At 43.4% G+C, this 23,473-nt stretch overlaps 1 protein-coding gene across 2 annotated transcripts; it reads right to left on the reverse strand.

The window, feature by feature from the left end:
- Positions 1–2,210: 2,210 nt before the first annotated feature.
- Positions 2,211–6,092, reverse strand: LOC115158590 (glutamine synthetase). Of its 2 annotated transcripts, none has more exons than XM_029707746.1 (7): positions 6,006–6,092; positions 5,024–5,209; positions 4,599–4,760; positions 4,266–4,412; positions 3,881–4,008; positions 3,477–3,676; positions 2,211–3,105 (listed from the first exon to the last, which is right to left on the reverse strand). In XM_029707746.1, the coding sequence occupies exons 1-7, from the start codon at positions 6,010–6,012 to the stop codon at positions 2,760–2,762; spliced, it is 1,176 nt and encodes a 391-aa protein (XP_029563606.1). In that variant the 5' UTR covers positions 6,013–6,092; the 3' UTR covers positions 2,211–2,759. The 2 variants fall into 2 exon arrangements, with proteins under 2 accessions (XP_029563606.1, XP_029563607.1); XM_029707747.1 differs by having other exon boundaries at positions 5,929–6,081.
- Positions 6,093–23,473: the final 17,381 nt, after the last annotated feature.

Here is a 23,473-nt window from a genome sequence, read left to right on the forward strand (position 1 = left end):
TAAGGCACTGCATCTCAGTGCAAGAGGCGTCACTACAGTCCTTGGTTCGATTCCAGGCTGTATCACATCCGTCCGTGATTGGGAGTCCCATAGGGCAGCGCACACCTGGCCCAGCGTCGTCCGGGTTTGGCCGTCATTGTAAATAAGAATTTGTTCTTAACTGAATTGCCTAGTTAAATAAAGGTTACATAAAAAAAGATGTGTATCCACTGATTTGGTGTTGCTCCAGTTACAGTGGTGATCATTAGGAGAAAACGTGTGGAGCATGAGGCTGTAGTTTAGTTTATTAGGATCCCCACTAGCTACTGCACATGCAGCAGCTACTCTTCCTGGGGTCCACATGAAACATACATGACAAAGTACAGAACAGCTATACACAAGAACAACATGAGATATATTACATTAAATTTAAAACATTTAAAATAAAGTAAGAGTTATATATAGGAAAGACACCAAGAGACAAAAATACTATTTACACACTATTCATATTCTTATATAGTTTAGTTAAATTAGAGAGGAGCTGTGGTACAATATAAATTTTTAAAGCTAAACGTTCTTTTTGCCTGAGTAACCTCTTGTGGCAGAGCATTCCACGATGGCTCTACACATAACTGAGCGATGCATTACATTTGTTTTTGGTTTGGCACAGTGAACACTTGAACCTGGCAAAATATCTTTAAATTGGAACAAAGTGACAGGCAGTTTGAAAGAGGTTTTCCCCGTGGCTAGTTTCCAGGTTTCCTTGCCTTGCAGCCTTTTGTGTGGCACAGGAACAGGCACACCTCCTTCCTTTACTTTGGGCCTGCAGTATGCAGAAGTAGGTTAAAGGTACCAAAACAGACCTGCTTCCCTCGCCTGTCAAGTGCCTCATAATCTCACCGTCAGAACAGAACGTGACTCAGAGACACATGGTAGTTCAAATACTGGTACCAATTATACAAAAACATGTCAGTCAAGATTCTCTCTCACATTCTGAGTTTGAACAGGAGCATTGTTTCCTTTTTCTTCCACCTGTGATGTGGGTAACACACCTGCCCCTCTATCCTAATGGTTTTGTAATTGCCTGTATTGGTACCAGGGTTCAAATTAGTCTCATGGGAATAAGGATTTCCATAACAGGGAATTGGACGTTGGAAGCTCTCTCATTAAATGTGCTGTGTCCTGTCCTCAACAAGTAAACACTAGCCTTCTTGGCACGATGTACACTCAACACTTACAAGAATATTCAGACTGAACGTATGACATCACCTTCACTGATAAAGAAATTAAGATAAGGATCACCAAGAGCATTCCATGAAAGTTAAAGTATACTAAGAATTGGTAGCACAAGTTTGTGCCAAAGCTTCACTAGAAATGAAACAACCTCAAGAAAAATGTGTGGTCAGGGTCAGTGCAGTTCATTTGCAATGTGCTGTTAGGCAGCACTGGTAACGCTGACAAGGCAGAATAACTCTGACAAAGGAAAGCAATGTCTAGACTGCAGAAAGACAGGTGACTACCAAGTGCCCATTGTCTTCAGTCACATAATCAGATACTTTCTCCCCCACTGAATCTTAACAGTTTGAAATAGAGATTAAGTAAATGTTAACTTAAATAGGCATACATTTAAACAAGTATGTTCTTTGCCATCATAAGTATTCAGTATACATCAATCTCATTTGTACTGTTATCCAGAGAGACTTACAGGAGGGTTAAATGCCTTGCTAAAGGGCACATTGACAGATGTTTCACCTAGTCTGCTCAGGGATTTGAACCAGGGACCTTTGGGTTACTTACGTGCCCAACGCACTTAACCGCTAGGCTACCTACTGCCCGGATATCTCTAGTTAAAAGGGACTTGAAATACATTGCTCACTGACATTTCCTACAGTAAGTCATTACACTAAGTTCATTCAGTCTCTTAAAACTAGGGAACAGTCAAGCGGTCCAAAGACCCACCTGAATCGACAGGAAATAAATTATACTCTTTCACCACATTAATCAGGAGCACCTTGGCTCAAATGCTAAATTGAGAAGCAGTGTTGATCTGACCAGGTTACCTTTAGTCAGCAAGTCTTACAAAAGATTGCCTGTAAACTAAAATTAATCACTGCACTTTGACAACTGCTTAATGTAAAACTCTTTTTTTTAAAGCTCTAAAAAAGACATTTGTTTGAGCTCTACCGTTTACTTTAACATTAACAAATTATATATTGCACAATTGAAGAATCAGATTGTTAAAAATATTTTTTTAATGTTCCAAATAAGAAAATGGGTTCTTGATACAACTTCTACTAAATGGTAGACAATAGAGATCCACACATGTATAAAAACACAGATGCACCTTGGATCCTTTTGGGTTTGTGTACCACACGAGCCAGACCACACATGGCATAGTCATAAATCTACAGCATCTTGGTTAGTATATCATGTTAAACATGAGTAGCAAATTGATACACAAAAATAGACCTATACATAGGAAACATTTCACCCTCCTCGACTGACATGTCTGGAATCATTCCTTAGCATCAATTATATGGCATTATTGGCAGTGATCAAGCCAAAAATGTAGGGACTACGCTACCCTGAACACACGGCAGAATACATCAAGCATACTCATTCATCTCAAGTAAAATATATATTTTTTTTATGGCTAAAAAAAAGCAAGCCCTACATGGATGATCAAGACTTGCAATTTGCAAGGGGTTTCCAAAGTCACAGACAAAACAGTACTGGGAATGACACTTCATGAGGCGTAGCTCAAGAGGAGAGAAGGGGGATTATTTCAGTCCAAAAGAGTATCTAGTTAATTTGCTGTATTCTGTAGGCTCCTCCCCCACTTCACTGAGCAAACATGTGCGTATCATGGCTTCTGTGACTGCATATGGGTCACAGTTTGCTGACGGGCGGCGGTCTTCGAAGTAGCCCTTCTTGTCCTGACCCACTGAGTGGGGGATGCGGATGCTGGCGCCGCGGTTCGCCACACCGGCTGAGAACTCATGGATGTTGGACGTTTCGTGGTGACCGGTCAACCGGCGCGCGTTGTCCAGCCCCCCTTTGGGGTCGTAGGCACAGATGTGGTAGCGGTGCCTCTTTCCCAGCTTCTCGATCGACTCCTCAATGGCCCTTTGTGGATAAGGGGTGGGGGGTGTTAATCCACCGTTAAAGAGATTTAAGACTAAAAACCTTATGCCGGTTTTCCAGACAGAGATTTAGCTTGTCTTTGACTAAGAGGAGAGATCTGTATATAATGACGAGATGATCATGTCTCCACCTTAACAATGGAAGTTGTCCCAACGGCGGGAAGGCAGATGACAAGGTTCGGTCCAAAATAAACCCATTGGGCTTATTTTGGACAGACCCTCGCGTCACCTCTTCCTCTTTGCTAAGAAGCACTTTCAATGGAAAATGCCATTGTATTCTAGCCCTAGGATTAATATGGGTCCAGGGAAAATGTCCCTTAATGCATTTCCAGCACAAACTCAATTCATGCCTACCTCAACCCACCATCTTCTCTCATCTCCTTGGTGCTGAAGTTGGTATGGCAGCCAGCACCATTCCAGTTCCCAGGGATGGGCTTGGGGTCAAATGAGGCCACTACACCAAAGTCCTCACACACACGGTGCAGGATGAACCGAGCTGCCCAGAGGTGGTCTCCCATGTTGATCCCTTCACAAGGACCCACCTGGAACTCCCACTGGAAGACACAATACAGACTACACATAAGGCTTAGGGATGAGAGATTCTAGCTTGAAAGTTTAAAGGTTTTAGAACACACTGGGCCGTTTCCCAGTCACAAATTAAGCCTAGTCCAGGACTAAAAAGGCAGGTTTAATCTGTGTTTGTGGTAAAAATGGGCCCCAATAGGATTTCTATTGATAAAATGTGCAGTGTTTCCTACCTGAGCTGGCATAACTTCAGCATTGGTGCCACATATCTGAACCCCGGCATAAAGACAGGCCCTGTAGTGGGCTTCTACGATGTCTCTACCGTACGCCTTGTCTGCTCCTACTCCACAGTAGTAGGGACCTGTCCAGAAACACCACATCAACAGGCTTAATGCCAGTGTTTTTTTGCCATTGGTTAAAACAGTGAACAGTTTAAACTCTCAAACTTAAGTACTTTAGTTGAATGTACCAATTTCGAGTCTTGCTGGATAAGAGTCTGCTGAAAAACCAAGGCTATGTCCGAAATGGCAGCCCTTTTCCCCTATACATCTGGTCAAACGTTGAGCCCTATATAGGGAATTGGGTGCCATTTGGGACACAGTCAACTCTCAAACTGACCTTGGGGACCAGGGAAGCCGTTTGAAGGCCAACCAAAAGGATGTCCGTCTGTGCCCAGGATGGTGTATTCCTGTTCCATACCGAACCAAGGGACCTGGTTTTCTACCATCTCCATGATCTTCTTACACATCAGCCGGAGATTGGTTTCTGGTGGGAGACAAATATAGAAATACATTACACTGAGCCAATTGGGACTGGACTCAATGGCCATTTAAGGGAGGGCTGTGTTCAGTAGGTACAAAATGAAAGACATTAACTGTCAGTAGAATTCTGAACTTGTCCAATAAGAAACACTAATATGTGTCCCAAGGTCACCTTACTGCTCAGGCTTACCTGCAGGCTTGCGGTTGTATTTGAGCACTTGACACAGGACCAGTTTGTTGGGGTCTTTCCTGAAGGGATCTCTGAACATAGCAGCAGGGATCAGATACATGTCGCTGTTAGATCCCTCTGACTGGTACGTACTGGAACCATCAAAGTTCCACTCCGGAAGATCTGGGGGGGGAACTGTGAAATTAACAGAACTAAAGGGATTCAACTACTCTTTAGGTTCAGGGTAATGTAAAAATCAGTCAGAATTTGATCATACAATGATTACGCCATCTGTATAAAACACAGAATGTATTATTGAAGTAAGCCGAAACGTTTGTTAAGATCTATGAATGTAAACATCTGATTTTATGCATCTCAATCACATCACATTATGGGGAAGGAGTTCCCATTGGCCATTTGTTTTCTTAAAGGGTTGCTAAACTTACCATCAATGGTCTTGGGTTCAGAATCCAGAGTTCTGGTCTTGCAGCGGAGCCCCTCTCCAGTCCCGTCTATCCAGATGTACATGGCCTGAACCTTGTCTCCCTGAGGAAGATCCATATACTGCTGTTTCACAGCTTTACTCAAACTGGCACTCTCTGAAGTGGCCATTTTCACTGAGCCTTGAAAACCTTGGAACAAAGAGCAATACATGCATTTGATGCTTAGAATTGAAACATTTTAGGTCTACAGTTATTCTATGTTATTCTACAGTTATTCTACAGTTATTCAGTGATTTACAGTGAAAATTGAATCCACTCAAAACAACCAGATGGACAATGTGTGAGCCCTAAACAGACCATGCATGTGCGCTACACTTGATGCTTCCCCGCCACCATCCTGCTTCAAGACAGTTTGGTCAGCAACCAGGGATTTCATCTCAACACTAAAAACAATAGGATTTATATGCGGATGTTTTGTAATAGTAGCTGCCAAATTAAAATTGCACCAACGTTATGAGATCACTATCAGCATCCTGGTAATATCGAGTCAAATCCATGGTTTGTAGCATGCATGAGAGCATGCTGCTATGGCAGCAAACCGCTGTGTGGTCATGGTTACTTACAATGTTACTAATCCCAGTTTACAATGAAGGAAATTAAAGCGCAGTGGTTTCTGTCGCACGGCAAACATACGTCTAGAACACACTACCCATCAGATTAACACAAAAAGCGGCACACAATCATAACTAGGTCAACAACCATAGTAATAGGATTTAATAAAATACCGTATAATTAGGCTAAACGGTGCAAAACTAAAGCACACACCAATTAGTCAAATTTGATAAACATACACAATGAAATTGTCATAGTTTATCCTAGAACTTTGAACATTATTCAGAAATAATTACCTTATATCAAGTAAGGAATAGGATTAAAACCCTGGTACAGATTTCTGTAAATGTCCTGTGTAATCCCAAACGGTTACCTTTCATTCGCCTACAAAAACCAGTCCGATTTATAAAAGGAAGATGGGATCCCCTTGCCTCGGATTGGCTGGAGAGAAACGTGATCCCCTAGTGCTGAAGTAATGGAGAGCTCAGGGGTTATATTCATTGGTCGGCACGAAAAATCTGCAGTTTGTTTCAATATCCTGGCCACAATCCAGCCCAAAGAAGTATTTGTTGAAAGGCTCAAAACAACTAATTGTTTGCTAAATTAATGCTAAATATCCTTAACTAAACCTCAAATAAGTTTGTAAATATTAGGATATTAAAAAAATATATGAAACGGGGAAAAAGACAATCCATTGAATCATTCCTATAATATTGTAATTATAAGGAACGATGAAGTAAAGACGCCCCCTGGCGGCATGAAAACAATTATTTATGAAACGAATGATTGTCCGTGCTATCCGGGTCATTGGGACCTCCCTACTCCTACCCCACTGAAATTGACATTTAAAATGGTTAAGGGCTATAGTTAAGATTAGGTTTACACTAGATATCACAGATACAAAGTCAAAATTGGCTATATCGTAAAAATTCGTGAAAACAAACATTTGCTTTTTGGTCTTCATTTAAGATTAGGGTTAGGAATGTGGTTAGGGTGCGGGTTAGGTTTGAAATCGCAGGCTGGGACGCTGACAGGAATCAGGAGGGCCACATTTTTGTTCTCTGTCCCATGCGCCATCGCCTGTGAACATCTAGATTACATATGGTTTCCACCTCTTCCGAATTCGCCAGATGAAGTCCGCTCCTATTCATTTTCAACCAGGGCACGCTGAGCAATGGGAAGGTGTGAGCGATACAAAAAGTTCAGCTCTGCTCTGCATTATGCAAATTACATGCGGCTACAGCTGCTGTTAACCATCAGGTGAGGAGCAGATGTTTGCTTGAAAATCTTCCCTTCATAAAACATAGTCAACATTGTTGTGCAAATATCTCTTTACCCACCATGAAATAAAATGTTATTGGTCACTTACACATATTTTCCTGATGTTATTGCGGGTGTAGCAAAATGCTTGTGTTCCTAGCGCCAACAGTGCAGTAATATCTAACAATTCACAACAATACACACAAATCTAAAAGTAAAGAAAATAATTAAGAAATATATAAATATTAGAATGAGCAATGTCGGAGTGGCATTGACAAAAATACAGTAGACTAGAATACAGTATATACATAATGAGTAAAGCAGTATGTAAACATGACCTCTTACATCTACACGTTCCGCTAGCGGAACGTCTGCTCCAATATCCAATGATGGGCGGGGCGCGAAATTCAAACTCCTCTAAATCCGAAAACTTACACTTTTCAAACATATGACTATGTTACAGCTATTTAAAGACAAGACTCTCCTTTATCTAACCAAACTGTCCGATTTCAAAAAGGCTTTACAGCGAAAGCAAAACATTAGATTATGTCAGCAGAGTACCCAGCCAGGAATAATCACACAGCCATTTTTCAAGCTAGCATATCATGTCACATAAACCCAAACCATATCTAAATGCAGCACTAACCTTTGATGATCTTCATCAGATGACACACCTAGGACATTGTGTTATACAATACATGCATGTCTGTTCAATCAAGTTCATATTTATATCAAAAACCAGCTTTTTACATTAGCATGTGACGTTCAGAACTAGCATTCCCACCGAACACTTCCGGTGATTTTACTAAATTACTCACGATAAACGTTCACAAAAAGCATAACAATTATTTTAAGAATTATAGATACAGAACTCCTCTATGCACTCGATATGTCCGATTTTAAAATAGCTTTTCGGATGAAGCACATTTTGCAATAATGTAAGTACATAGCCCGGCGTTACAGGGCTAGCTATTTAGACACCCACCCAGTGTAGCCTTCACCAAAATCACATTTCCTATAAGAAAAATGTTCTTACCTTGCTTGTTCTTCATCAGAATACACTGCCAGGACTTCTACTTCAATAACAAATGTAGGTTTGGTCCCAAATAATCCATCGTTATATCCAAACAGCGACGTTTTGTTCGTGCGTTCTAGACACTATCCCAACGCTAAATCTCGGCCACGAGCATGACGCAAAATATGACAAAAAATTTCGAAATATTCCATTACCGTACTTCGAAGCATGTCAACCGCTGTTTAAAACCAATATTTATGCAATTTATCTCGTAGAGAAGCGATAATATTCCGACCGGGAATCTGCCTGTCTGTAAACTGAGGAAAAAACCAAAAGCCGGGGGCGGGGCGTGTCACGCGCCTAAGGCTTAGTCCATTGACTGACCACTCAGCATTTGCTCTCGTGTGCTTCAGCCAGGGCTTTGAATGACATCATTCCTGTTTTTCCCGGGCTGTGAGACTCCATTGTTGACGTGAGAAGTGTCACGTAAGAGCAGAGATCCTTTGTAAACGACAGAGATAATAAAGAAGGGCAAGAAATGTTCAGACAGGGTACTTCCTGAACAGAAGCATCTCAGGTTTTTGCCTGCCATAGGAGTTCTGTTATACTCACAGACACCATTCAAACAGTTTCAGAAACTTTGGAGTGTTTTCTCTCCAAAGCTAATAATTATATGCATATTCCAGTTTCTGGGCAGGACTAATAATCAGATTAAATCGGGTACGTTTTTTATCCAGCCGTGAAATTACTGCCCCCTAGATGTAACAGGTTAAAGTGACCAGTGATTCCATGTCTATGTACATAGGGCAGCAGCTTCTAAGGTGCAGGGTTGACTAACCGGGTGGTAGCCAACATCTCTGCAATCCTCCTCCATGCCATTGACCTTCTGATTTTGTCTCTGTATTCTCAAATCATTCTCAAACAAACTAGGTAGAATTACAACACTACCCACGCCACATTATTTTCTTTGTTTCATTAACGACACATGGTGTAATTGTAACAACATACAGGAACTTAAGTCCTTCTGTTCACCTGACCTAGAATTCCTCACAATCAAATGCCGACCGTATTATCTCCCAAGAGAACTCTCCTCGGTTATCTTCACAGCCGTGTATATCCCCCCACAAGCCGATACCAAGACGGCCATCAAGGAAATTCACTGGACTTTATGCAAACTGGAAACCATATATCCTGAGGCTGCATTTATCGTAGCTGGGTATTTTAACAAAGCCAATTTGAGAACAAGGCTACCTAAATTCTACCAGCATACCGATTGCTGTACACGAGCGAGTAACACGCTCGACCATTGCTACTCTAACTTCCGGGATGCATACAAGGCCCTCCCACGCCCTCCTTTTGGCAAATCTGACATGACTCTCTTGTTGCTCCCCTCCTATAGACAGAAATTAAAACAGGAAGCGCCCGTGCTTAGGTCTATCCAACGCTGGTCTGACCAGTCGGATTCCACACTTCAAGATTGCTTTGACCACGTGGACTGGGATATGTTCCGGGTAGCCTCAGATAATAACATTGACGTATACTCTGACTCGGTGAACAAGTTTATAAGGAAGTGTATAGGAGATGTTGTACCCTCTGTAACAATTAAACATCCCCTAACCAGAAACCGTGGATTGATGGCAGTATTCGCGCAAAGCTGCAGGCATGTACCACCGTATTAAATCATGGAACGGTGAAAGGAAATATGACAGAATACAGTGTAATTATTCCCTCCATAAGGCAATCAAACATGCAAAAGTGTCAGTATAGAGACAAAGTGGAGTCGCAATTCAACAGCTCAAACAAGAGACGTATGTGGCAGGGTCCACAGACAATAACGGATTACAAAAAGAAAACCAGCCCCGTCGCAGACATCGACGTCTTGCTTCCAGACAAATGAAACAACTTCTTTGTGCGCTTTGAGGACAATACAGTGCCACTGACACAGCCCACTACCAAAGACTGTGGGCTCTCCTTCTCCGTGGCCGACGTGAGTAGAACTTTTAAACGTGTTGACCCTCGCAAGGCTGCCGGCCCAGACGGCATCCCTAGCCGCGTCCTCATAGCATGCGCAGACCAGCAGGCTGGTGTGTTTACGGACATATTCAATCAATCCCTATCCCAGTCTGCTGTCCGCACATGCTTCAAGATGGCCACCATTGTTCCTGTTCCCAAGAAAGCTAAGGTAACCCACTGCACTCACTTCTGTCATCAGGAAGTGCTTTGAGAAAATAGTCATGGATCATATCACCTCCACCCTAGACCCACTTCAAATTTGCTTACCGCCCCAATAGGTCCACAGACGATGCAATCTCCATCACACTACACACCGCCCTATCCCATCTGGACAAGAGGAATACCTATGTCAGAATGCTGTTCTTGACTACAGCTCAGCATTGAACACCATAGTACCCTCCAAACTCATCATTTTTATTTAACTAGGTAAGTCAGTTAAGAACAAATTCTTATTTTGTGGGTTAACAGTGGGTTAACTGCTTTGTTCAGGGGCAGAAGGACAGATTTTTTACCTTGTCAGCTCAGGGATTCAATCTTGCAACCTTTCAGTTACAAGTCCAACGCTCTAACCACTAGGCTACCTGCCCCCCTCAATTACACTTGAGACCCTGGGTCTTGACCCTGCCCTGTGCAACTGGGTCCTGGACTTCCTGACGTGCCGCCCCCAGGTGGTGAAGGTAGGAAACAACATCTCAACTCCGCTGATCCTCAACACTGGGGCCCCACAAGGGTGCATTCTCAGCCACATCCTGTACTTCCTGTTCACCCACGACTGCGTGGCCATGCACACCTCCAACTCAATCATCAAGTTTGCAGACGACACAACAGTGGTAGGTTTGATTACCAACAATGACGAAACAGCCTACAGGGATGAGGTGAGGGGCCTCGGAGTGTGGTGTCAGGAAAATAACCTCCCACTCAAAGTCAGCAAAACAAAAGAGATGTTTGTGGACTTCAGGAAAGAGCAAAGGGAGCACCCCCTATCCATATCGACGGGACATTAGTGGAGAAGGTGGAACATTTTAAGTTCCTCGGTGTTCATATCACCGACAAACTGAAATGGTCCACGCACACAGACAGTGTGGTGAAGAAGGCGCAACAGCGCCTCTTCAACCTCAGGAGGCTGAAAGAATTTGGATTGTCACCGAAAACCCTCTAACTTTTACAGGTTCACAATCGAAAGCATCCTGTCGGGCTGTATCACCGCCTGGTACAGCAATTGCACCGCCCACAACTGCAAGGCTCTCCAGAGGGTGGTGCGGTCTTCACAACACATCACCGGGGGCAAACTACTTTCCCTCTAGGACACCTACAACACCCGATGTCACAGGAAGTCAATAAAGATCTTCAAGGACAATAACCACCCGAGCCACTGCCTGTTCACCCCGCTTCCATCCAGAAGGCGAGGTCAGTACAGGTGCATCAAAGCTGGGACAGAGAGATTGAAAAACAGCTTCTATCGCAAGGCCATCAGATTGTTAAACAGCCACCACAAGCACAGAGAGGTGCCTGCCTACCTACAGACTTGATACCACTGGCCACTTTAATAATGTTTACATATCTCACATTACTCATCTCATATGTATATGCTGTATACTGTATCCTTCACTATCTATTGCATCTTAGCCGCTCTGTCACTGCTCATTCATATAAACTCAGCAAAAAAATAAACGCTTTTTTACAGGACCCTGTCTTTCAAATATAATTCATAAAAATCCAAATAACTTCACAGATCTTCATTGTAAAGGGATTAAACACTGTTTCCCATGCTTGCTTAACGAACCATAAACAATTAATGAACATGCACCTGTAGAACGGTCTTAAGACACTAACAGCTTACAGATGGTAGGCAATTAAGGTCAGTTCTGAAAACTTAGGACACTAAAGAGGCCTTTCCACTGACTCTGAAAAACACGAAAAGAAAGAGGGGCCCAGGGTCCCTGCTCATCTGCGTGAATGTGCCTTAGGCATGCTGCAAGGAGGCATGAGGACTGCAGATGTGGCCAGGGCAATAAATTGCAATGTCCGTACTGTGAGATGCCGAAGACAGCGCTACAGGGAGACAGGACGGGCAGCTGATCATCCTCGCAGTGGCAGACCACGTGTAACAACACCTGCACAGGATCGGTACATCCGAACATCACACCTGCAGGACAGGTACAGGATGGCAACAACTGCCTGAGTTACACCAGGAATGCACAATCCCTCCATCAGTGCTCAGACTGTCCGCAATAGGCTGAGAGAGGCTGGACTGGGGGCTTGTAGGCCTGTTGTAAGGCAGCTCCTCACCAGACATCACCGGCAACAACGTCGCCTATGGGCATAAACTCACCGTCGCTGGACCAGACAGGACTGGCAAAAAGTGCTCTTCACTGACGAGTCACGGTTTTGTCTCACCAGGGGTGATAGTCGGATTCACGTTTATTGTCGAAGGAATGAGCGTTACACCGAGGCCTGTACTCTGGTGCGGGATCGATTTGGAGGTGGAGGGTCCGTCATGGTCTGGGGCGGTGTGTCACAGCATCATTGGACTGAGCTTGTTGTCATTGCAGGCAATCTCAAAGCTGTGCGTTACAGGGAAGACATCCTCCTCCCTCATGTGGTACCCTTCCTGCAGGCTCATCCTGACATGACCCTCCAGTATGACAATGCCATCAGCCATAATGCTCGTTCTGTGCGTGATTTCCTGCAAGACAGGAATGTCAGTGTTCTGCCATGGCCAGCGAAGAGCCCGGATCTCAATCCCATTGAGCACGTCTGGGACCTGTTGGATCGGAGGGTGAGGGCTAGGGCCATTCCCCCCAGAAATGTCTGGGAACTTGCAGGTGCCTTGGTGGAAGAGTGCGTTAACATCTCACAGCAAGAACTGGCAAATCTGGTGCAGTCCATGAAGAGGAGATGCACTGCAGTACTTAATGCAGCTTGTGGCCACACCAGATTTTCTGGAATTTTCCAAGCTGTTTAAAGGCACAGTCAACTTAGTGTGTCTTTAAACAGCTTGGAAAATTCCAGAAAATGATGTCATGGCTTTAGAAGCTTCTGATAGGCTAGTTGACATAATTTGAGTCAACTGGAGGTGTACCTGTGGATGTATTTCAAGGCATACCTTCAAACTCAGTGCCTCTTTGCTTGACATCGTGGGAAAATCAAAAGAAATCAGCCAAGACCTCAGAAAAAAAATTGTAGACCTCCACACGTCTGCATTCATCCTTGGGAGCAATTCCAAATGCCTGAAGGTACCACGTTCATCTGTACAAACAATAGTACACAAGTATAAACACCATGGGACCACGCAGCCGTCATACCGCTCAGGAAGGAGATGCATTCTGTCTCCTAAAGATTAACGTACTTTGGTACGAAAAGTGAAAATCAATCCCAGAACAACAGCAAAGGACCTTGTGAAGATGCTGGATGAAACAGGTACAAAAGTATATTTATCCACAGTAAAACGAGTCCTATATCAACATAACCTGAAAGGCCACTCAGCAAGGAAGAAGCCACTGCTCCAAAACCGCCATAAAAAAACAGACTTGTTTGCAACTGCACATGGGGACAAATATCGTAATTTTTGGAGAAATATCCTCTGGTCTGATGAAACAAAAATAGAACTGTTTGGCCATAATGACCATTGTTATGTTTGGAGGAAAAAGGGGGAAGCTTGCAAGCCGAAGAACACCATCCCAACCATGAAGCACGGGGGTGGCAGCATCATGTTGTGGGGTGCTTTGCTTCAGGAGGGACTGGTGCACTTCAAAATATATGGCATCATGAGGGAGGAAAATTACGTGGATATATTGAACCAACATCTCAGGATATCAGTCAGGAAGTTAAAGCTTAGTCGCAAATGTGTCTTCCAAATGAACAATGACCCAAAGCATACTTCCAAAGTTGTGGCAAAATGGCTCAAGGACAACAAAGTCAAGGTATTGGAGTGGCCATCACAAAGCCCTGACCTCAAACCTATAGAATATTTGTGGGCAGAACTGAAAAAGCATGTGCGAGCAAGGAGGCCTACAAACCTGACTCAGTTACACCAGCTCTGTCAGGAGGAATGAGCCAAAATTCACCCAACTTATTGTGGGAAGCTTGTGGAAGGCTACCCGAAATGTTTGACCCAAGTTAAACAATTTAAAAGCAATGCTACCAAATACTAATTGACTGTATGTAAACTTCTGACTCACTGGGAACGTGATGAAAGAAATAAAAGCTGAAATAAATCATTCTCTAATATTATTCTGACATGTCACATTGTACTCGGATAAAATGTCAGGAATTGTGAAAAACTGGGTTTAAATGTATTTGGCTAACGTGTATGTAAACTTTCGACTTCAACTGTACAATTGTCTAACTAGCTAGCCAGCTAACAAGCAGCTCATTAGCCTACACACAGTGGCCTGCTGTCGCTAGCTAGCTAATAGTACATTGTTTTTTAACGTTTTCAAAAAGCATTTACTTACTGGAATATGTTCAAGTAAGTAAGTGGATGTGACGTTGATCGTGGAGAAGATTTTTTTTATTTTACTTTTATTTAACTATGCATGTCAGTTAAGAACAAATTCTTATTTACAATGACGGCCTACACCCACCAAACCCAGACAACGCTAGGCCAATTGTGCACTGTCCGACTCCCAATCACAGCTGGTTGTGATACAGCTTGGATTTGAATAAGGGTGTCTGTAGTGACGCCTCTAGAGTTGAGATACAGTGCCTTAGACCGCTGCGCCACTCGGGAGCCCATGGCTTCTCAGCAAGCAAACAAAGATGGAGGAAACTGAGGTTTTGTTTGAAACCGCCAGTGAGTCGGGGCAGGCTAATAGTACAGAAAGAGAGACAGTGGGTTACAGTGGCGAAGAGAAAGGGAAATAATAGAACTAAAGCTATGGTGGAAAATAGGAAACCACTAGACTCATTTTTAGTCTGAGTGCGAGTTTTGGATCATCGCTACTTGGGAAATCTGTTTAATGTCTCGAGGAAAATCTGGAATGTGTTGGGGGAAAGTGAGGAGTCGGTGAGAGTCACAAGAAGTGGTTTTATTTAGATTTTTGGTGCGCCTACGGAGCAGAAGAAGCGTGTTTTAAGATATATCGGAGTGGAATGTTTCCTGTATGGATTTTTGTAGTAGGGCACCTATCAAGGTGATTATTTCTGGGGTGGTGCAAGAAATAAAGGCAGAGGATATTACTGAATATCGATGGAGTGGTTGGTGCACTTCGACTGACCTGTATGGTTGGACAAAATAAATTCACTATATCCATGCTACTGTTCTTTGATGAAGTCTCTCCCTTCTCATATAAAGTTAGGATTCATAAGATATCCTAACTTTTGTGCACAAGCCCCTTCAGTGTCATAAAAGTAAAATATTTGGTGTGTGCAAAAGGGAAGAGTATTGTATGCCTGATGAAGTGAAATGCTTCAACTGTGGAGGTGAACATGCGCTTGAATTTCTGGAGTGCCCTGTTAGGGTGAAGGAGAATGAGGTGGCAAGGGGAAGGAGTGTCCAGTGTGTCACCTAACTGGAGGAGGTGAGAAGATTGGAAGGAACGAGTGGCGGCGAAGAAAATGGTAGTAGAGCCACCACGACTAGTGAAGGTTTCTCATCAACCGAGGGATAGTGAAATGCTACATGTTAAAAGGTGGACTTTTGTATTATTTATTTCAATGGTCACAAACTGTACAGCACAAGCGGAGAAGAAGTCATTGTGAATGCCGCTTAATTATTTGGTGGGTCTTTGTGATTTCAGTCAAGGCTGTGCAAGAAATGCGGTTGGTGAATGTACTGCCATCACAGGCCCTGAGCCTTTGTAGGGATGTATTTTGGAGTGGGCTGTGATTGAAGAAGTGGGATGGGATGGGTTTTCTAAGTTGACGTGTTCATATTTTGTACAATGTCATTTTCCCCCTTTCCCGCAATAGTTTTTATTGTTTCTTATTCAATATCCTGTCCAACTGGTGGCGGTAATGCACCATTAACATTGGATGCCAACCGCTGTTAAACCCCATTGAAGAAGAATATGTGCACGGCCACAAAGAAGCCAATATTTTGGAGCGAAGAGTTGTCAAGAGGATGCACCGCTTCTGGTCGAAACGTACCATTAGGCCACAATGATCAGCAGCCTCTCTGCCAGCTGTTGAAAGTTAGTCAAGATGGGATATGTATTACCTTGTGAGGGAATCTGTCCCCAGGTTACTACAGTGTTCCAAATGCAAAGTGTTTGGGCATGTGTCAAGTGTTTGCAGAGAGTATGACTTGAGTGATTATTGAGTTCCCTGAATGTCCTGTAAGGGTGAAGGAGGCAGAGATTACTAGGATAAGAGCTGTTCAGCGTGTATCCTATGCCGAACAAGCGAGAATAGTTAAACAATGTTGGAGTGGTTCGGTTGCCGTGGAGACACCGCACTCCAGTGCTGTGGGGATTTTGGGGCATTTATTGCAATGGTGATGAATTGCACTGCATGCATGAGTGAATAACTCAAGAAAGGTCGATATCGTATCTGCAGCTGAACGCGTCTTGGAATGAAGAATGAAGAATGTAATGTGTGAGGAGCTGCATGGCTTATTGACTGGAGCAGCAGTTCCGTCCTCTCAGGTCATTGGATCTAAGTAGGGCTCTGAGTGTTTTTGAAGGACTGTTTTATTTTTGTTGGATGTTTGAGTGGACAAAAAGTTATTTTATTTACCTTTTCCGTTTTGGATTTCCCCCTTTTATATTTTGCGTATCCATTAGTGGGCGACAATACACCGTTTCCGGTGTAGTTCGCCCTAAAACACAACAGAAGAAGAAGGCTCTCTGCCATGTTGCCTGCATACTGATGAATACACACATGCACACAATAGAGTGCCATTTAGGATGCATCCAATAGTGTCAACATGTTGACCAAGATGTTTTCCATCATCCTTACAATTATCATGTAGATCTAAAAGCAACACAGACTGCTCAAAGAAATGATTTCAATGGTTATTGGACATGATAGTAAAAGGAATTCAGTGGTTATTGTACAGAGTGAAAGACAAAAACAAGTTGCTGTTAGTTAACCTCTGTACCCCCTAAGGTCATGTGCCAAAGATTCCATATTGATTTAAGACAGAAGTATAACAGTGTTTGCGCAACCATTAGGCCAACACTGTTGGAGAAAAACATCATTTCAAGATTGTCAATCTCCTCCAATGTAAAGTTGTGTCTTCAACTGGTCATAGTGCTGATCAAAGCAGCATGATTCAGCATACCATCACCTGGATAATAGGTCACAACAAGGGACATTTGCAGAGGTGATTTTAGCATGTAAATCTTGGTGGGGCAAAACAAAAAAAGATGGATGCATGCCAGCAAAGCCACTACACAAACACTAAACAATACATTAAATGCACTGTTGTGTCGCTGACTATGATTCAATTATATGACATGTTATTTTATCAAATCGATTACGTCATTGAATTAAACCATGCAACAATTAAACCATTAATAACCTGGGGCACCACGGAAGCATTCATTTATATAGAGCGGTTATCTCCCGAATCCACTCTTAAAGATCTGAAGATCTTTTATATCAATAGCAGTCAAGTATTAATCGGCACCTCGATCGGTCTCATTCTGATTGTCACAAGTACTTGGTTATCTGCACGAACCCTAGCTAACAAGTTGAATCAGCAGTACACAAATTGGCTTTACTAAATACCTAAATAATTACACAGAATTACATATATCTTCACAGGATAGATCATTACTTTATCCTATCCCAGGTATTCCTTAAAGAGGTGGGGTTTCAGGTGTCTCCGGTAGGTGGTGATTGACTCCGCTGTCCTGGCGTCGTGAGGGAGCCGTAGATGTCCAAGGTCCCTGCTCATCTGCGTGAACGTGCCTTAGGCATGCTGCAAGGAGGCATGAGGACTGCAGGATGTGGCCAGGGCAATAAATTGCAATGTCCGTACTGTGAGATGCCTAAGACAGCGCTACAGGGAGACAGGACGGACAGCTGATCATCCTCGCAGTGGCAGACCACGTGTAACACCTGTACAGGATCGGTACATCCGAACATCACACCTGCGGGACAGGTACAGGATGGCAACAACAACTGCTTGAGTTACACCAGGAATGCACAATCCCTCCATCAGTGCTCAGACTGTCCGCAATAGGCTGAGAGAGGCTGGACTGAGGGCTTGTAGGCCTGTTGTAAGGCAGCTCCTCACTAGACATCACCGGCAACAACTTCGCCTATGGGCACAAACCCACCGTCGCTGGACCAGACAGGGCTGGCTAAAAGTGCTCTTCACTGACAAGTCGCGGTTTTGTCTCACCAGGGGTGATGGTCGGATTCGCATTTATCATCGAAGGAATGAGTGTTATTCCTGAGGCCTGTACTCTGGAGCGGGATCGATTTGGAGGTGGAGGGTCCGTCATGGTCTGGGGCGGTGTGTCACAGCATCATCGGACTGAGCTTGTTGTCATTGCAGGCAATCTCAACACTGTGCATTACAGGGAAGACATCCTCCTCCCTCATGTGGTACCCTTCCTGCAGGCTCATCCTGACATGACCCTCAAGCATGACAATGCCACCAGCCATACTGCTTGTTCTGTGCAGTCGTGGCCAAAAGTTTTGAGAATGACACAAATATTAATTTTCAAAAAGTCTGCTGCCTCAGTTTGTATGATGGCAATTTGCATATACTCCAGAATGTTATGAAGAGTGATCAGATGATTTGCAATTAATTGCAAAGTCCCTCTTTGCCATGCAAATGAACTGAATCCCCCCAAAAACATTTCCACTGCATTTCAGCCCGGCCATAAAAGGACCAGCTGACATTATGTCAGTGATTCTCTCATTAACAGGTGTGAGTGTTGATGAGGACAAGCCTGGAGATCACTCTGTCATGCTGATTGAGTTCGAATAACAGACTGGAAGCTTCAAAAGGAGGGTGGTGCTTGGAATCATTGTTCTTCCTCTGTCAACCATGGTTACCTGCATGGAAACACGTGCCGTCATCATTGCTTTGCACAAAATGGGCAAGGATATTGCTGCCAGTAAGATTGCACCTAAATCAACCATTTATCGGATCATCAAGAACTTCAAGGAGAGCGGTTCAATTGTTGTGAAGAAGGCTTCAGGGCGCCCAAGAAAGTCCAGCAAGCGCCAGGACCGTCTCCTAAAGTTGATTTAGCTGCGGGATCGGGGCACCACTAGTACAGAGTTTCCTCAGAAATGGCAGCAGGCAGGTGTGAGTGCATCTCCACGCACAGTGAGGCGAAGACTTTTGGAGGATGGCCTGGTGTCAAGAAGGGCAGCAAAGAAGCCACTTCTCTCCAGGAAAAACATCAGGGACAGACAGATATTCTGCAAAAGGTACAGGGATTGGACTGCTGACGACTGGGGTAAAGTCATTTTCTCTGATGAATCCCCTTTCCGACTGTTTGGGGCATCCGGAAAAAAGCTTGTCCGGAGAAGACAAGGTGAGCGCTACCATCAGTCCTGTGTCATGCCAACAGTAAAGCATCCAGAGACCATTCATGTGTGGGGTTGCTTCTCAGCCAAGGGAGTGGGCTCACTTACAATTTTGCCTAAGAACACAGCCGTGAATAGAATGGTACCAACACATCCTCCGAGAGCAACTTCTCCCAACCATCCAGGAACAGTTTGGTGAGGAACAATGCCTTTTCCAGCATGATGGAGCACCTTGCCATAAGGCAAAAGTGATAACTAAGTGGCTCGGGGAACAAAACATCGATATTTTGGGTCCATGGCCAGAAAACTCCCGAGACCTTAATCCCATTGAGAACTTGTGGTCAATCCTCAAGAGGCGGGTGGACAAACAAAACCCCACAAATTCTGACAAACTCCAAGCATTGATTATGCAAGAATGGGCTGCCATCAGTCAGGATGTGGCCCAGAAGCTAATTGACAGCATGCCAGGGCGGATTGCAGAGGTCTTGAAAAAGAAGGGTCAACACTGCAAATATTGACTCTTTGCATGAACTTCATGTAATTGTCAATAAAGGCCTTTGACACTTATGAAATGCTTGTAATTATACTTCAATATTCCATAGTAACATCTGAAAAAAATATCTAAAGACAATGAGGCAGCAAACTTTGTGAAAATGTATATTTGTGTCATTCTCAAAACTTTTGGCCACGACTGTACATGGAAAATACTTTAAGAGCAGCCCATGTTCTGCATTCTGTCGCTGTACATTTCAAAAGTGCTGAACACATAGTTAGATTGACTACGTCCGTGTTACTGTAGCTAGCTCATTAATGTCTTAATCAAAATTACGAAATGCCTCTTATCCACTCATCGTTCCCTTATGCCATAGTTTGTACATCTCAATTGTCAGTAGAAACCACATTTGTTTAAGCAAGTCAGCCATATCAGCTATGTTTTTTAAAAATACAGTAAACCGGGCTGAATGAATTATTTCGCTGCCAGACAAGGCTCAGGTGATAGCCAGGTGTAGCCGTGGTAAATATTCACTCCATCGTGCTGGAAAGAAAGCTCTGCTGTTGAGACAGCTTCATGTAGGCCCTAACAGTTTGTAGGCACCGCTTGTCACCGTTATATTGCAATTAATGTGTTGTGTGGTGTCTTTGCTGGCATGTATTAAAAAACACTGTGGAGTTTGCCCCACCAAGATTTACATGCTAAAATCGCCATTGAATAAGGCTGTAATGTAACAAAATGTAGAAAAAGTCAAGGGGTCTGAATACTTTCCGAAGGCACTGTACAATTTCATAAAATACATTAAAAAAAATACAATGTAAAACAAATAAATACAGCACAACACATATTGAACAGACAAACAACTGTACACAATATACACAAAACCCAGTCAACTAAAACAAACACATTCTTCATTATAGAAATCCTTTGTCTGCTGTCTGAACTGCCCGAGGGACACTAACACATGAATTCTAAATGTTTTTTGGAGATCATTCCAATCATGTGGAGCTAGAAAACTAAAGGCTGACTTACCTAACTCTGTAGACAGAAAATGAGACTCCAGAGTTAACCAACCCTGTGAACAGCTTTGATAACTTGTCATTTTAAATCTTAACAGTGAATTTAGGTAAGTTGGAAGCTTGTGGAGCAGAGCTTTGTAAATAAAAAGACCGTAATGATGTGATCTACGTGACTTGAAAGAGGTCCATCCAACCTTTTGGTAAAGAATACAGTGATGAGTAATAAAACTGTCTCCTGTAATAAAATGAATGGCACTATGATAGATTGCATCCAAAGATTTTTAAGAGTAGTAGCAGCTGCACTTTGATAAATCATATGACCATAATCAAGAACAGAATAAAAATGGTTGACTGAAAAATCTGCTTCTTGCTGCTTATAGAAAGGCATGATCTGTTTCTGTAGAAAAAGCCAACTTTAAATCTTATCTTCTGCTTCTGGAAGGCTTATATTTAGCCAAGGTATAATTCCACAATTCATTTGCTTTATTCTACCTTTATTCTCCCTTGATAGTCACCAGTTGAAGTGTCCTGGGGTAAGGAATGTTTTGGGGATTTTTAAGTCCCTCAGTCGAGCACCTGAGTATTTGGGTATACTTTTTTTTTTTTATATGTAGATATCTTTTTTCAGAAAGAATACTATATTGCCCTTGAGGTAGTGATGCTGAATGTAAAAAATGGCTCAACTTACCCAACTCTTCCCTATGAATAAACAGATGTTTTTTTATTTTTTATTTATTTAACCATTATTTAACCAGGTAGGCTAGTTGAGAACAAGTTCTCATTTACAACTGCGACCTGGCCAAGATAAAGCAAAGCAGTGCGACAGAAACACAGAGATATACATGGAAAAAACAACCGCACAGTCAATAACACAATGGAGAAAAAATTTCTATATACAGTGTGTGCAAATGCATGAGGAGGAAAGGCAATAAGTAGGCCATAGTAGCAAAGTATTTACAATTTAGCAGATTAACCCTGGAGTGATAGATGAGCAGATGATGAGCATATGGTGTGTAAGTAGTGATACTGGTGTGCAAAAGAGCACCAAAGTAAATAAAAACAATATGGGGATGAGGTAGGTAGATTGGGTGGGCTATTTACAGATGGACTATGTACAGCTGCAGCGATCGGTTAGCTGCTCCGATAGCTGATGTTTAAAGTTAGTGAGGGAAATGTAAGTCTCCAGCTTCAGCGATTTTTGCAATTCGTTCCAGTTACTGGCAGCAGAGAACTGGAAGGAAAGGCGGCCAAAGGAGGTGTTGGCTTTGGGGATGACCAGTGAGATATACCTGCTGGAGCGCGTGCTACAGGTGGGTGTTGTTATCGTGACCAGTGAGCTGAGATAAGGCGGAGCTGTACCTAGCATAGACTTAGATGACCTGGAGCCAGTGGGTCTGGTGACAAATATGTAGCGAAGGCCAGCCGACTAGAGCATACAGGTCGCATTGGTGGGTGGTATAAGGCGTTTTGGTAACAAAACAGATGGCTCTGTGATAGACTACATCCAATTTCCTGAGTAGAGTATTGGAAGCTATTTTGTAGATGACATCGACGAAGTCGAGGATCGGTAGGACAGTCAGTTTTACTAGGGTAAGTTTGGCGGCGTGAGTGAAGGAGGCTTTGTTGTGAAATAGAAAGCTGATTCTAGATTTGATTTTGGATTGGAGATGTTTGATATGAGTCTGGAAGGAGAGTTTACAGTCTAGCCAGACACCTAGGTATTTGTAGTTGTCCACGTATTCTAGGTCAGAACCGTCCAGAGTAGTGATGCTAGTCGAGCGGGTGGGTGCGGGCAGCGAACAGTTGAAAAGCATGCATTTGGTTTTACTAGCGTTTAAGGGCAGTTGGAGGCCACGGAAGGAGTGTTGTATGGCATTGAAGCTCGTTTGGAGGTTAGTTAACACAGTGTCCAAAAAAGGGCCAGATGTATACAGAATGGTGACGTCTGCGTAGAGTTGGATCAGGGAATCACCCGCAGCAAGAGCGACATCGTTGATATATACAGAGAAAAGAGTCGGCCCGAGAATTGAACCCTGTGGTACCCCCATAGAGACTGCCAGAGGTCCGGACAACAGGCCCTCCGATTTGACACACTAAACTCTGTCTGAGAAGTAGTTGGTGAACCAGGCGAGGCAGTCATTTGAGAATCCAAGGCTATTGAGTCTGCTGATAAGAATACAGTGATTGACAGAGTCGAAAGCCTTGGCCAGGTCGATGAAGACGGCTGCATAGTACTGTCTTTTATCGATGGCGGTTATGATATCGTTTAGTGCCTTGAGCGTGGCTGAGGTGCACCCATGACCAGCTCGGAAACCAGATTGCACAGTGGAGAAGGTACGGTGGGATTCGAAATGGTCAGTGATCTGTTTATTAACTTGGCTTTCAAAGACTTTAGAAAGGCAGGGCAGGATGGATATATCTATAACAGTTTGGGTCTAGAGTGTCACCCCCTTTGAAGAGGATGACCGCGGCAGCTTTCCAATCTATAGGGATCTCGGGCGATACGAAAGAGAGTGAAAAGACTGGTAATAGGGGTTGACAGTGATGAGGGGTGGTTGTTTGTCCGCGGACCCATAGCGGATGCAGGCAATGAGGCAGTGATCGCT

This window comes from Salmo trutta, chromosome 22, assembly GCF_901001165.1.
Source record: "Salmo trutta chromosome 22, fSalTru1.1, whole genome shotgun sequence".
NCBI lineage: Eukaryota > Metazoa > Chordata > Actinopteri > Salmoniformes > Salmonidae > Salmo > Salmo trutta.

Coding starts and splice junctions, on each gene's coding strand:
- LOC115158590 (XM_029707746.1), bottom strand. Junction 4,413..4,598: donor ATACAACCGCAAGCCTGCAG/GTAAGCCTGAGC, acceptor GTCTCCCACCAG/AAACCAATCTCCGGCTGATG. Junction 3,106..3,476: donor AGAGAAGATGGTGGGTTGAG/GTAGGCATGAAT, acceptor TTATCCACAAAG/GGCCATTGAGGAGTCGATCG.